The sequence below is a fragment of the Aptenodytes forsteri genome, unplaced genomic scaffold (assembly GCF_000699145.1).
Source record: "Aptenodytes forsteri isolate BGI_AS27 unplaced genomic scaffold, ASM69914v1 Scaffold72, whole genome shotgun sequence".
NCBI lineage: Eukaryota > Metazoa > Chordata > Aves > Sphenisciformes > Spheniscidae > Aptenodytes > Aptenodytes forsteri.
Window position 1 is genome coordinate 4,360,706 of NW_008796193.1, and position 15,109 is coordinate 4,375,814.

At 35.5% G+C, this 15,109-nt stretch overlaps 1 protein-coding gene across 7 annotated transcripts in view; it reads left to right on the plus strand.

Annotated features, from left to right (window-relative positions):
• Positions 1–15,109, plus strand: part of NLGN1 (neuroligin 1) — a 332,370-nt gene that overhangs the window by 94,582 nt on the left and 222,679 nt on the right. For 4 of the 7 annotated variants that reach the window (XM_009288022.1, XM_009288023.1, XM_009288024.2 and 1 more), the window contains one exon: positions 13,211–13,270. The exons of the other annotated variants lie outside the window; for them this stretch is intronic. In XM_009288022.1, the coding sequence (XP_009286297.1) occupies positions 13,211–13,270 (60 nt within the window). The remainder of the gene's footprint in view (positions 1–13,210; positions 13,271–15,109) is intronic. 7 annotated transcript variants of the gene reach the window in all.

The window sequence follows — 15,109 nt, forward strand, 5'->3', positions numbered from 1 at the left end:
ACTCGATGATCTTAGAGGTCTTTTCCAACCTTAATGGTTCTATGATTCTATGATTCTATGATTCTATGAAAGCAGAATCATAGAACTGAGGCCACAGCCTAGCTCAGCATGCAAACATTTGGAACCTTGTCCAAAACCACAGTGAATAATAACCTTATATATAAATAGTTTTAATTTACAAATAATACTAATTGCAAAGTTGTTTCTACTGCTTTACATTGAAACATAAATCAACTCTGCTTTTTAATAGTTTCTGACAATATAAAACTATTAAATTTCTTCTGTTAAATGAAGCAGTTCATTTATGTTTTGTCTATATAGAAGTCTCATTATGTCTATAATCATTACTTCAAAAAAGTGTATGATTGCATAACAGTGATAACACAATAGAACTATTCTATCAAAAACTTTTAACATAAAAAGACTTACTGAATATCATTGACCAGTGGTCCTGACCAGTATCATTTCCAGGAAACCAGATTTCACCAATAAAAGAAAAATAAACACAGTTTATTATTTATTTTTGGGGAATTGCTATCATCAATAGGTTCCTTTTCTTTTGCTTTCAAACTATTATGTCTGCATCTAGTCTTTCTCCGTCAGATATACCCAAATTGTACACAGAAAATCCCAGGAGAAAGAGAATTATTTTTAACTCACATTAGCAACGAATGTAGAAGTCATCTATGCCCACATACATTTCTAAAATTTTCTCCTACATCTAAATTATAAAGTTAATATACACTTAGCACATCTATATCTCTGAAGGCATGAGTTAAAAGCTCTTTGAATCTATAGAAATTAATTAAATTGTAGAATCTATTGAAATTAATTAAATTGTTCTTATTTGTCTACATTAAATACCCTGCATTTACAGTTTAGTTAATAATCCCATAGCTGAAGAGCTAGAATGAATCTGTCTAACATTACCAAAACTTTATTGAATCCATAATGCTAACAAATGAAAATCTTAAAGGAAAATTGTAAATTTAAAATTTTACCTCCTACTATGGAAATTACTCATTACTGATGCTGAAGTGAAAACAAGGACCGCGATTATCTTTACTGTTGTGTCTATAAGCAAAAGCAATCTTTGCTGCCCCATAGGAGCAGGCTATTAGCTGTCTGTTACAGGAGTAACTTTCACTTTCCCCAGTTTGTTTGGTAATCTGATAGTCTAAAGTATTTTTCTGGTGCCAGTAGTTTGCTATACTTGCTGTAGGCATTCATTCTGCTCAGCAGGATGGAGCTTGGCTTGCTGCAATATTTTTTCACTAACTTTGGTTGACTTGGGAAAGGGTCATAAGGACTGTTGGCTCAAATATTGTCAGAAATATTCCTCATAATTTGTTTACTTTCTAAACAGAGGATGTTCTAGTCATATCAGGGACTACTCTTAAACAAACAAACTTTAATAATTATCACTAAAGAGTTAAAGTGGTTATAAAGTAACTAAATGTTATGTGTGTAGTTGTTACAAAATACTGTATTTAATTTAGCTACTGATTTTGTTATCAAAAAAACCCATGCATGAAACCTTGGATCATCATTGTAATTTAGTAGTTCATACTGTTTATGTAAATTCTCTGTATTTGTTAGAAAAAAGAAAGTACCTTTTACCCCACTACAGTCAGCTTTAAGAAAGAGAAACATAGCTCAGTATAAAAACCCTGGTAACTGTGCCTATATTGTGATCCTAAGCAAGTAGACTTCTGAGAAGGAAAATAAATAAAAATAGAAGTAAGAGTACCTTTTGTCCAATGCTGAGAAATGTTATGCTTTTATCTGCTGTGCATTTTGTCGCTTTCCTCCAGAGAGCAGGGTTATTGTCAGCAGATAAAGAATTAGAAATGTCATATTGTCCCAAACCCGTCAACTCTCACCTAAATGGCTGTTGTGAAAATGGGCTACTCTGACATTTTGCTCTTAAATTTCTATGCTTTTTGTAAATAATATATTGTAGTGCTAGACTTGACATTTTGTAAATCTATTTTATTTTGATGATCATTCCCTGTTCACCAGCTTCTGTCCTAAGGTATTCAATAATTAAATAGTAAGCATGAACGCAAAGTTTCTACTTAGAAGGGTTTTGAGCCTTCTGTCCATATAGGAGTCGACAGTAGCTGTGTAAATACGTGGTCCCAAGTATCACTGCCTCTCTGTAAGTTCTGCTAGATTAGAAGTGATGTGCTGATTTCCTTTCATGCTCCATTCAGTATAAGGATTTTATCTATCCATTTGGGAATCCTTAATATAACATGCAGAGCAAGTCAACTGTAGTTTCAAAACAAGTACCACGCTAATATTGAAAACATGTCAAAATGAAAATGATTTTTCTTATGACAAGCATTTGATCCCACTAATCTTCAAGTGCTGGCTGTGCTGTTCTTGTTTTGTGACTGCTCCATTGCTGAGATGTTTTGAGTTTTCCTGCCTAAAATTATGCTCCTCTAAAAATATAGTATGTAAGTGAGAGAAAATAAGTGAGGCAAGCCACTTTTCTTCTGACAGCCTTTTACATAAATGCTGCCCCCTCAGTTCTCCCATCACCGTTTCTCAGAGCTATGCACTTTGATTCTGTCAAAAGGTGTGGTAATGAGAGCAGATATAATTATGTTTCTAAAAGCTGGTGACCACAGTCCCAATTTAATGGTCTTTTAAGGATGTTTTGAATAGTGGAGAAACATTTGACTTGAAGTATCTTTATTCTTTAAGATCCAAGTTAATGGAAAGACTGTTGTTCTGAACACCAGGTTATGAGTATCAGTATTTATTATTTTTTTATGTATTTCTATTTATATTTCAGTAGTGCTCAGAGCTTCAAATCTGTAGGAAGAATCTCTCTGTGTTAAAAAGTCATATAGGAGAACCTGCCTGTATGTGTGTGTGTACACATATATCTATATATGCCATATATAGCTAAAAGAAAATTACCCACCTTTACCTCCCAGGAAGAAACTTTGTTATGTGAATGTTTTAAAACATTTAAATATGACTGTACATGCAGATAGATGTAAAGTATAAGAAGTATTATCTCTGCCCTTGAGATCACAAGAGACAAACCTGGGTATCATAGTAAGAACAAGGAAACTCTGTGACTTAGGTACCAGCATCAGCGTTAGATGATTGGGAAGTTCTGGCCAACGGTGAAGACAAGCCTTTACAATTAATGAAGGAGGATGCAGTTCTGTCTAATTTAGCCTACTGTGAATGACTCAGTGTACATGATGTCTACCTTGGTTGCTCACTATAGAATCAGATTTTCTTTGCGCTACTCAAAACACGGCAAGAATAGCAGTGATTTGGAGTTAATACGAGGGAATTGAGAGGTTGACCAACAAGGTGCTTTGCCTATAAACTCCTTGCCTCTCTGTCTGCTGAGTGTTTGCGAGGAGAGGGTTGGACTGCAGTCAGCTATACAACACAAAACATTCGCCTCCCCCTTACCACTTTTCTGAAGAAATTCAGCTCTCTGAGGTAGCTGGAGAATTAAGTTTTACTGATAGTGGCTCATTCAGAAAATTGAGGAAATAAGACTTGCACATTATTATGATCTCTATGGTATACAAGAGTGTGGATTTCTGGATGGTAAAATACTGCACAGGTTGCAGTGGTACAGTGAATTATATAGAGCTCAAAGCATGTGGCTTAAAACCAGATAACATGAAGTACATTGGGGAGAGGGGTGGGAGAACCTATTTCATTCCAAACTCTGTATGAAAATATTATGCACAATTAACTTGATTTTCTCTGCAATGTTCAATTACATGGTTACATGAAGACCATTTTGCTCTGCTATTTAGGCTATGAAACCGGGTCTCAAGAGAGCTGGACTGTATGCTCAGCTGTGCCATAAGCAAAACTATACAGCTGCTATAACACCAGCCCCTGCAGTTAATAGAATTAGTTGGGGAGAAGGCTTTTCCAGCAGAAGGCAGACTGACAGTGTTTGTCCCTAGCAGAGGTAATTACTTGTGCAAGAATCCCAGAGCTATTGCCCCTGGCGAGACTGCTGTTCTGGGCTAGTTTCTTTCCAGAGAGAGATATTTGGGGGCAAGATTACAAAGGTTATGTTTATTTGTCCAGTCGTTGTTTTGGGCTAAATCTTTTCCATTCCAGGTCTGAGAACAGAAGGGGACAATGAAAAAAAAAGTAAAATAAGATGGATTTTTTTAAAGTATGGTTTTAATTATATTTTGGTATTTAAGTCAAGAGGTAGCAGAGAATGCTTTCTGATAACATATTGTTGTAGATGACCCACCCTGCCTGTCTGAAACAAAATAAAAAAAAAAAAAAGCAGGGAAAGGAGGCGAGACAAAAAAAAGCACAAAAGCAGCAAAAAAGAGAACAAACCTTACCGGTTTTACCCAAGTTTCTCAGATGTGTCTCTTCGTATATCCTTATACAAAGGATACACTTACCGCACCCTGACTTGCACTGTTATTACAGCAACGCTATAGAGATCTTTGAAAGAAAGTGAAGATTCATGTTGATATATTGATGGCAATTGTAAATCTTCCTTTTGGAACTGAAAATTTGGATCTTAAAATTACAGATCTTCAGTTCTATTGCATGAGCTAAATATGGTCACTTTTTTAAGCTTGTGGTCTAAAATGAGTTCATATCTTCCTTAAAATTAGGAAGCAATTTGTTTATGAGAGCTGTAGAAAATGAATGTAGCATTTTATTTGTATGTACACAGACTAAAAAGTGATGCATTTATAAAAAATCAAATTTAATTTCATCACAGAGCTTTGATAGTATGTTCAAGAGTTTGAAATTCTATTTGTTTATTAGATTTGTCCACAGAATCACTGAGGGAAGTTAGAAATTTGGGATGCTCGTTCCTGCTTAACTTTTACTCCTGAGTTGACCTCCTGGCCCAGATGCAAATAGGAGCAGTTCTGATAATGGTAGTGGCTCTGTCTTTATATTATTAGGAGATTTAGCCTGTTGACCTCAGAGAACTTACTCGGAGGCTTAAAAGTTAAGTATGTGCATAAGTCTTCGTTAGGATCTGGATTGTAGTCATTACCTGTAGAGAGAGAGAATTGATTCATGATCTGAAAGCTCAGGTGGTGGCACAGCTGTGTAATGTTGCATTCAATTCATTACAGCAGTGTGTCACCCTGGAATATGAGTATCTGCAAAACACTATGAATTATTAATGCAAGTAAAATGTTAAAAGCTGCATGGACTTGTGATATAGGCAAGTGAGGTGGCACTGGAGTGGTAAATGCTGATGATAATGGCCATATAACAGCTTACAAATTTCATTTTTCATGTCAGTTACCTGCCCGTCCCTCACCTCTGGAGCTTTGTACTCCAACTGCAGTGTTCCTGGTTAAATGCATGGGCTTTGTTTTTCTGTGTCAACATTGGCCAGCAGAGTCCCGGTCTGTTTGAAGCATCCTTTTCCTCACATATAATTCCAGTGGGTGGGACAGCCACTGCTTTATCATGAGCATCTGTTCCTTTCCTTACTTCCACTGGAAAGAAAATAAACGAAAGTCTTTCTCTCCTCTCTCCCCTCTCCAATGTAATTTTTTTTTACCCATTGGCTAGAACACAAGTCAAAGTGGTTCAGAAGCTATGATGTCTAGAATAATTATCAGGCTGTTATCATAATGAATAATGTTGGCTTTTCCACTGAATTGCTTCCTCCTTGTACTAAGCATGCTCCATGCATGAGCTGTGTTTTCATTGCAACCCTGTAAGGATTATCAGGCAGCTCACCTAGGATATTAGCTTTGTATTTTATGGAAAGTTAGGAAAAAAGTACCTGTGCTGCCTTTGAACCTGTCCTGGCAAATCTCATTCACGTGAGTGGTACCACTGTGCCTGCGCTGCTGTGCAGGGGCAGAGTGGAGCAGAGCTTTACCCCTCCAAAATACCATCTGGTGGAACACTGTAAGGGTGCCCAATGCAGGCAGACATCCAGAGGGATAAGGCGTGCATGCTGCATGCATCTTCAGGGCTGAACTTGTCTGCTGTGTGGATGGGCCCCAGGGGACCATGGCTCACCCAGCGATCTGTACTTATCCTGCATACTTTCCTAGTAATGCTGCATGACTCCGTGTAAGGCATATCATGTAACCAAAAGCCTCTAGAACGGGAACTGGATTTATAGAGTGGCCTATTGCAAAGGGAATGGGATTTAAAGAGAGCCTGAAATGAAGCTTCATTTGGGCTGCTCTCCACAGGACATGTGAACATGAAGTGCCTTCACCTCTGAGAATACATTGAATTTCAGACTGCACCTAAAATGGGAAGCAGAGGAGTGAAACTCTATCTATATTCCCAGATTCTGATCTCATTTAAATTCACACAAATCTAGCGTTCAGTAATGAAGTTCCTTCAGATTTAAGGGAAATCAAGATCCAGCCAGTCTGATTAATTTTGTGAATAAAAAGGTTCGGGATTAGACATTCTTTCTGTGTGACACTTCAGCAATATGCTGTTATAAAAGACACAGCAGGAGTTAGTCTTGAAGTGTCAGAATAGCTTCTTTAGTGACAAAGCATTTATACATGTAAATTTTCAAGGAAAGTTGGCAACCCTTTTGTGGTTTCAATTTGCACCTGTCATTCACTTGCAGATGCAAATTTGAGTTACTTGCAGCTCTAATTACAGTACTTGATTGTCATCACAAATCAGGTAGTAAGATGTGAAACAACTGAGGTTTGTGCCATCATTTGTTGTTAAAACATGAGTGCAAATGTTATCATCAAAAAGCAAAGTCGACCAGCACTTTGCCCTGCTGATACACTCTACAAATAAGTACAATATGGAAATAAAAGGAATTTAAGGGGGAAAAATAACAAGGAAAGGAATGAGCATGTGGTGAAAGCAAGACAGTAATAAGGGAAAATATAAAGTAGATTGTTTTTTCTATTGCAACAAAGTTTGATAATAGAAAGAGATGTTTTTTCAGTTAAGTGTTTCTTAAGACCCAGCTGCCATTTGTACCTTCCAAATCTTTCTTCTGTAAGGAATTCTAGTTCTTTTCTTTTTGCTGACAGCTTTCTAATTTTCGAATGAAAGAAGATGATTTTATAAAATTATTCATCAGATGACTATTATGCTGTATCTTTCCAATTTGTCATTACATTTATAAGAAAAATTATTATATAGTTATGTTTTAATTTCAACATATAAGAATTTGATTTTTGAATTCTCTTCACTGAAAATGTTGAGGTCTGAAGATTGTTAATTATAACTCATCATTAATTTATTTTAAATGAAAACCAGGAGATAGGTACAACATGTTAATGTGCCTCAGCTAACATCTGCTAGACTGTGATAATTCAGCACAGATTTTTTTTTTTTAGTTGGAGAGTCTGTTGCATAAAAATGATAGTTGAAATAACAAAGGATTGGTTATTTTATATTTGGATCTGAGGGTAGGGCCTAAAAAGGTGAGGTAATTTCACTTTGCAGATCTTCAATGCTCAATTAAAAAACAAGCTAATGAAGAAGAAATAGCAATGGATGGATGGAGGCACTTATCTAAGTTTAAAGATAAATATATAATTGTATTTAACATGCACTACCAGATTCCATGGTGTTGCAACCCACTTAGTGAATTTTTCTATTACCTCTATTATTTCAGCAGTCGGCCTTAATCTCATCTCTTTCCCTTTTTATTGAACAGACACCTTAACTCAAAGAATGATTATTACTATGGAGATTTCTCAATTGCTAGATCCATGGGGTCTACTTAACCTAATGTAAAAGGTCCTTTTCTTCTTTCCCACTTTTCTCATTACCAAAGGAGAACATTTTGGCCCGAACAATGGCTGCATACATAAGCACAGATTTATTAAGTTTAGAGGATTTGTACTGTTGTTTTACAAAATGGTGTCAACTTGCAGTATGACTTCTTTTATGATGAATAGCTTTCCCAGGCCAAAAAGCTAATGACATCCACAGCTTCCATGCCTCCCACACACATGCGGTCCAAAAGGCCACAGATAATTTCTGCCGAATTGAGGCCATAAAGAGAGAATTTATAATCAGCTTTAATGTGTTTGGGAGCTAAAGTACCTTAGTCCTTCATCAAAGGGAATGATAAAAAACAGAATTAATATGGCTGGACTTTAATTATTTCTGAGCACATAATTACTCTAGCTAACTGGACAGGAGGTATGTTATTTCTCTTATTTTGAGCAAAGGAAAGCCATCTGCAAGCATACAGTAGTCAACTATCGATATTTTAAAATGCATCATGTTATTTCCTTACCATTGATTGCAATACAAATAGAATAAATATTTGAATAATACGTTAAATAATATAAGAACTATTTTTAAATTAAATGAGTAGAGAGTTTGTTAGGAGTTCCTCCTGCACATAGCATTCCTTTAGCTTTTGTAGCAAGACTATTCATTACCTTTAGGAGACATAAAATGCAGTAATCGCCGCTTCTTCCTTTTAAACTGACTTAGGGGTCTACTTTCCCATTAGCATTAATGAGAGTTACGGGTATGCAGCACATGCAACTAAATGAGACTAAACCTTAGAGTGCCTCTTGATAAGTAAATCATCTTTGCAACGGCATTTTAGAGGCTTTAGTATCCTTTTTTCCCCCATTATTTATGGTATCTGATTACTTTGTTGATATTTAATATTTATTATGTAAACTTTAGCTAAAATTTAGGCCAGCACAAGAAGGCAGTGTATCTATTGAAGGCTTATGTCTTAAACATAGTAAAATGATCTTTTTGTAATGGATACCCATTTTTGTAAGTGAAATGCTCAAAGAGGAGGAATAACTGGGCCTGCACGAAAGGTGAAGAGAAGCTACAATGGAACAACAGGGAAAAGTAATTGGGGACAAAAGACTTCTGGCGATCATAATTCTGTAAAATGTATACTCTTTCTTGTTTCATTGGCTCCTAGTCCATCATGTCAGTACCAGTATTTTTAAAATTAGTTTCTGTTACCTGAAAATAATATTAAAATGGTGGAAGAAACCTGAAGAATCATATATTGAATAAACAGTCAGGGCTAAAGAAATAAATCTAGTTGAGATGAGTAGAGAGTTTGTTAGGAGTTCCTCCTGCACATAGCATTCCTTTAGCTTTTGTAGCAAGACTATTCATTACCTTTAGGAGACATAAAATGCAGTAATCGCTTCTTCCCCTTTTTAAACTGACTTAGGGGTCTACTTTCCCATTAGCATTAATGAGAGTTACGGGTATGCAGCAACATGCAACTAAATGAGACTAAACCTTAGAGTGCCTCTTGATAAGTAAATCATCTTTGCATCGGCATTTTAGAGGCTTTAGTATCCTTTTTTCCCCCATTATTTATGGTATCTGATTACTTTGTTGATATTTATTATTTATTATGTAAACTTTAGCTAAAATTTAGGCCAGCACAAGAAGGCAGTGTATCTATTGAAGGCTTATGTCTTAAACATAGTAAAATGATCTTTTTGTAATGGATACCCATTTTTGTAAGTGAAATGCTCAAAGAGGAGGAATAACTGGGCCTGCACGAAAGGTGAAGAGAAGCTACAATGGAACAACAGGGAAAAGTAATTGGGGACAAAAGACTTCTGGCGATCATAATTCTGTAAAATGTATACTCTTTCTTGTTTCATTGGCTCCTAGTCCACCAAGTCAGTACCAGTATTTTTAAAATTAGTTTCTGTTACCTGAAAATAATATTAAAATGGTGGAAGAAACCTGAAGAATCACATATTGAATAAACAGTCAGGGCTAAAGAAATAAATCTAGTTGAGGGATACATTTAATTTACAAAATCATAAACTTCCCGTAGAATATTAATTCAAATCTGCAGAAAATAACTGAAAATTATACACCTACTAAGCAATTTCAGTCCTGAATTATTTTACTTAAAAAGGCTATTGCTGTTACATTTTGTAGGATCTTTCCATAAGGTTTTATTTTGTTTATCTGATAGTGATTTCAGCATTTTTTCCTGTGTAAGGACTGAAGATATCAGTCTGTCTTTATGATCATACAGACACAGTGATGCTGTTAGTCAGTGTAGTCTGTTATCCAGAAAATCAGAAGCAAAAGCCATTTCTTACTGATTTTAGAATGAGAATTACTGCTGAAACAGGTGGAAGTCTAATCCAGAACTTCTCTTAATACTACTTTCATGATTTCAGAAAATTTTTTCAGCAGCCAGACATGAAACGGGCAACACAGAACATAAACAGTCAAGCTCAGAGCTCCGTTTCCTCTTTGAGGATTCAAGATTGAACCACTTGATGTTGCTGTATCCCATTTTAGACAGCCGTGTGCATAATGGGTCTTGAGCTGATGCTTCTTTTAGGGATTGCAGAGCAATTTACAAATACAAATGAAGTTTCATGGCATCCCTGTATGTATAAGTGAAGTACAGATAATAGGTAAGTAGTTTCACGCCTGGTGCATGAGGACCAAACACTGCTTTGGTTTCTAGACCTCAGATAGCATTGTAACTCCAGGAAGCAGAAAATTTGTCTGAAGCATTTTGGTCTGTGTTTCTGTAAGCTAGCTGTTGGTGAGATGTAATGAATGTGGTCCATTACATTTGCAGACTGGAGCGAACTTGTGGCATAAATCATGTCTCATCTCTTTCTTAACAGAATACTGTTAGTGGTGCCTGGTGGGTCTGCCACATGTCTCCATCAGGGATGAGTCCTCCTGTTTAGGGGATGTGGCAAGCAGAGCCCCTGTATTGTGAAACAGATATACAGCTGGATTAGAAAGCACGATTAATCCATGACAGCTTAAAAATAGGTCAGCCCCTTTGCAGAAGGAATTGTGTATAATACGTATTGCAACATTATTACAAGGAAGATGGTCAGATTTTTTTATGGTTTTCAGAGAAACTCACAACTGTATAAATACTAAAATTACCCAGGTTATTTTTAATAGCTAGCCTCAATTATGCTTCACTGTATTGTAAAATCAGAGATGGTATGACGTCAGTCATTTCCGTTGAGATGTTTGATGCACTATGTAACTGCTGTTGAGATCTGGAACCGTGATCTATGCAAGACACCTCACAAAGGCCAGCTATTTAAAAAATGTAACAGTCATTGTCTTGGTTTCATCCAGAAAAGGAATTGCCCTCTCTGTGCAAGTTATTTGGAGAAATGTGTGCTGTTTGCCTTTCCAGATGCTACTTTGTTCCATTCTGGTGACTTTTAAAAATTTAAAAGATAACAAGAAGCCATTAAAAATGTGTATGTATATATATCTTTGGCTGTGTCTGGCTCTCCATTATTAAGTGCATAGCTCTGTTAAGCGCATAGCTCTGTTAAGCGCGTAGTTCTTAGAATTTTAAGTCCATTCTTCCTGTTCACCGTGCTGAAAACCCACCATGAAATTATTGTTATTCTTTGCATACATCTTTTACTTTTCTAGTTTTATTCTTTCAGAAGTAAAGTTGCTATGCTATGAGAGTGATGGGCAGCAAGACAGTTGAATGTGTGTATTTGGATAGGGTCACATTATCTAGATACCATATATTGTAAAGATTACATTCAGGGCTTGTACTAGGAAAAGCTGTTGCATTCACCAAGGCTCTGTACTAAAGAGAATGATTGCTGCAGGTGTGACTATAAAAATACTTGTCTTTAATTTATGATGTACAATTCTAGTGTTCTGTATTTAGAATGAGTTTAAAACTATACTCCTGACTGATGCAGTAATTAAGGTATTCAGCTTTGGTTTTCAATAATACAGTCCAGTTCCTACATTCACAGTTAAAATCTCATGGTACTTCATGGGTTGTTTCTGTTTCTCAAATCCATGCACCTGGTACAAACATTTTATGGATTGTTTTTTTTAAATGCATCACTCAAATACATGGTATTTTGCCTATAAATGACAGGTTTAATGCTGAATGACTAATATCCTGTAAAATAACAGAGCTAGAGAGACCTTTTTAAATACAAATGTTTTAATACTCCATAGTGCTTACAGTTAATGCATGTCTCTTGCCTACATCTACTGCAAATATCAACACATACTGTTCATCTCTTTTTTGTTGTTGTTTTTGTCTATTGCTATTTTATGCATGAAAAAGTTCTTGTTTTCTTCTCTGTGCTTGGCTGGCTTTTCCTTTTTTTGTTACTTAGTCCTGTGTTCTGATTGCTTTTTTGCATGCAAATTACAGAATGTCATGGAAATGAGAGAGCTCTGAAAAAAAAGGAAAGATAATGCTGAGTTCCAACTGTCTTTTGTTTGTGCGTAAGTGTGTAAAATATATGATGTGGAAATATTTTCAGAACAGCCTTTGACTTTCCTTCTGGTATATATTTTTATTACTCAGTAAACGAGCGGGCATTTTTCCCATTGGAAAATATGATGAATCTATTAATACTTGTTAATAATACAGGTGCTGGGCATGAAACAATTTTGTCTTGCCATCCATTTATAGAAATAAGAAATTATGATATTGTATGTCTTGCCCAAGCTAAAACTTCAATTCCCGCATTCAATGTAACTTTTGTATACTGTGGATGAAACCCTGGCCCCACTGAAATCAATGGCAAAAATCGTTGTCTTCAGTTGGTCTAGGATTTCACTCTTGTTTCTAGTTTACATATGGATTTTCATGCTTCTTTACAAATATCTCAGCAGGTAGTCAAAGGTTTCAAGGGAATCTACAGTTCTATTTAAAAGAGAATGTAATGACTGTGTCAAAAAAAAAAAAAAAGAAAAAAAACCCAAACCCATGCTTATCTTTGTAAAGCATGAGCTTAAATGGTTGAACTTAGAAATGTGAATTAGCATTTCACAGAAAATAATTGTTTTAAGCAACTGTCAAGACATTTATTAGCCACCTTATTGCATCAAATGCAAGAGGTAATTTGGCAGTGCTTGTCTCCACTATTCCTAATAACAACAACAACAACAAAGAATTAAATTAAGTGGATAAATATAGTTTATGGTGGGTATGCTTTTAGTAAACAAGTTTTGATTCTTCATTTAAAAACAATAAAGCACTGGGCACTCTCTGATTCTTGTGCTTGATGTTTCTAATAGCCATACCCCCTAGGGAAGGTTTTGCTGTAATGTTTGAAAAACATAATGAAAAATTGGTTGTTATAAACTAAGATTTCCCTCTCTGCAAATGTTTTTCTTGAAACATCCATGGGAATTTAATATTCACTGTTTTTTTTCCTCAGTCTTGTATATTCTTGAATTGTCTTTTTTCCTCCATTTTCTCCGTTCTCAATCCTAGGTCCCCTTACAAAGAAACAGACAGATGATTTAGGTGATAATGACGGTGCTGAAGATGAAGGTATTTTTTTGCCGCCAAACTGATTTGCATGACAAGGAACCCTGAAAATCTTTTTTCTCCCCTCTTTTTTTGACTTCTTGTCTTCTTTTGAAGATTTTTTTTTTAATTCCCATTTTTGATGTGTTTTGTCTTCTTGCTTGTTGTTATACATATATATATTTTTAATTTTTTAAAAGAAAGAATGTTGTTAAGTTCTAAATTTTGATACAAACCAGTAACAATATTTAAAGAGAAGGGGTTTTTGTTTTCTTGAAATGGACTTCTGATATGTTGCATCCCACTTTTGACTGAATTTTGTCCATACTATTTAAACTAACACTCTTTTAAAGTTTCTCTGTACACCTTTTTGCATGTTTTCTAACCCTATGTATTTCACCAAGTACAAAGATGTTTCTTTTTTTCACTGACTGATCTCAGTTTGATAAACATATAAAATGTTGTGTTTATAAAAGGAAAAATACAGAAAATTCTTAGAAAGTGTCTCTTAAGCAACTAAATTTCCCCAAATACAAAACCTTCTGCATTTACATTGCCATGAACAAATATAAATAAATGCAAGACCCTGTAGAAGAGAGGTAGCCCTAGAACGGTACGCAATATTTGCAATTGGTGAGGCTCTGCGCAGCACCAGCAAATTCAGTGGAGCTAAATTGATGTCATCTAAAGGAATCTGATCCCTTCTGTTTTCTACAAGCATATAAAGATGCCTATCTGCTTGTGCTGACCCTTAGAAAACCCTATTACCAAGTAAAATTGAAAGTTTGAAATATCAAGCATATTATTCTGTTTATGAATTATACCTGTTAATCATATAAGCTATGCAGATTTTATATTTTTTCAGGGCTATGAAAATGGTAACAAGGGGCTCTTTCTCTTGAGCAGTCTCATCCTTTCAAGTTGGTGCAAAATTCTGAATCTTAAACACATACTTTTTATATTTTATGGTCAATGAGTAAAACAAATTACCATATAAGACTAGTAGAGTTGCTACTTGCTTCTCCGTTAATATCTGGGGCTTTTTTTGCCAGATACTAAGATGAAGCTCAATTTGTAAACTGCAAGACTCTTAATTAAGAAATTTTTCATCCCACAGAACATTAACTGTTTTACTCAAACAGAAACATGCAGTCTTATCACAAAAGATGAAGGAAGGCTGATATGAGCATTTAACTTCTTACCCAGTAACTGAACAGAGACTTTACAAATAAACCGACAAATTTATACGTCTGATTTACGATCCTCTACTGAACGTGTATATTAAGCATATGAATGAAAGCCTACCGGTTGGCCCAAGATTTGAAAGAAGAACGTAATTGAAAATCTCCTTTGAAAGCTCTCATATTATTCTGAGCTAAGTATAATTCAGATCCACTTAGCTTTATGAGGCCAAGTCATTTTTACATTAGTTCATGACAAAATATTGCAAGGGACGTTCTTGTGTATTCTCTAAGACCTGTGATATTGAATTAGCCATTGTAAAAGTTAACTCTGTCTCATTTTAACAATATGTTTTAAGAAACAGTTTGAAACCTGGGTTATTCATCCAGTGGACCTTAATGGATCTCCTAAATTGCTGTATAATTGCCAAGACAGATGCTAATGGCTTAACATTTGTTAAGTCCGTCTCTGCTTAGACACACTTAAAAGACACTACTTAGTTTGCTAAAATTCAGCAGAGAGTGGTGGCTATCAGAAAGAAGTTTAGTACGTAGAGTCAGATGAGAGTAAGGATCTCAGTCTTTGGAGAACAAGTGTCCGTGTCGGAGAGAACCCGTCTCCCACATCGACAATTGTAGGAGAGAGAGAGAAAGGGCTGTAAGAACACAGCAGTCAAACTAG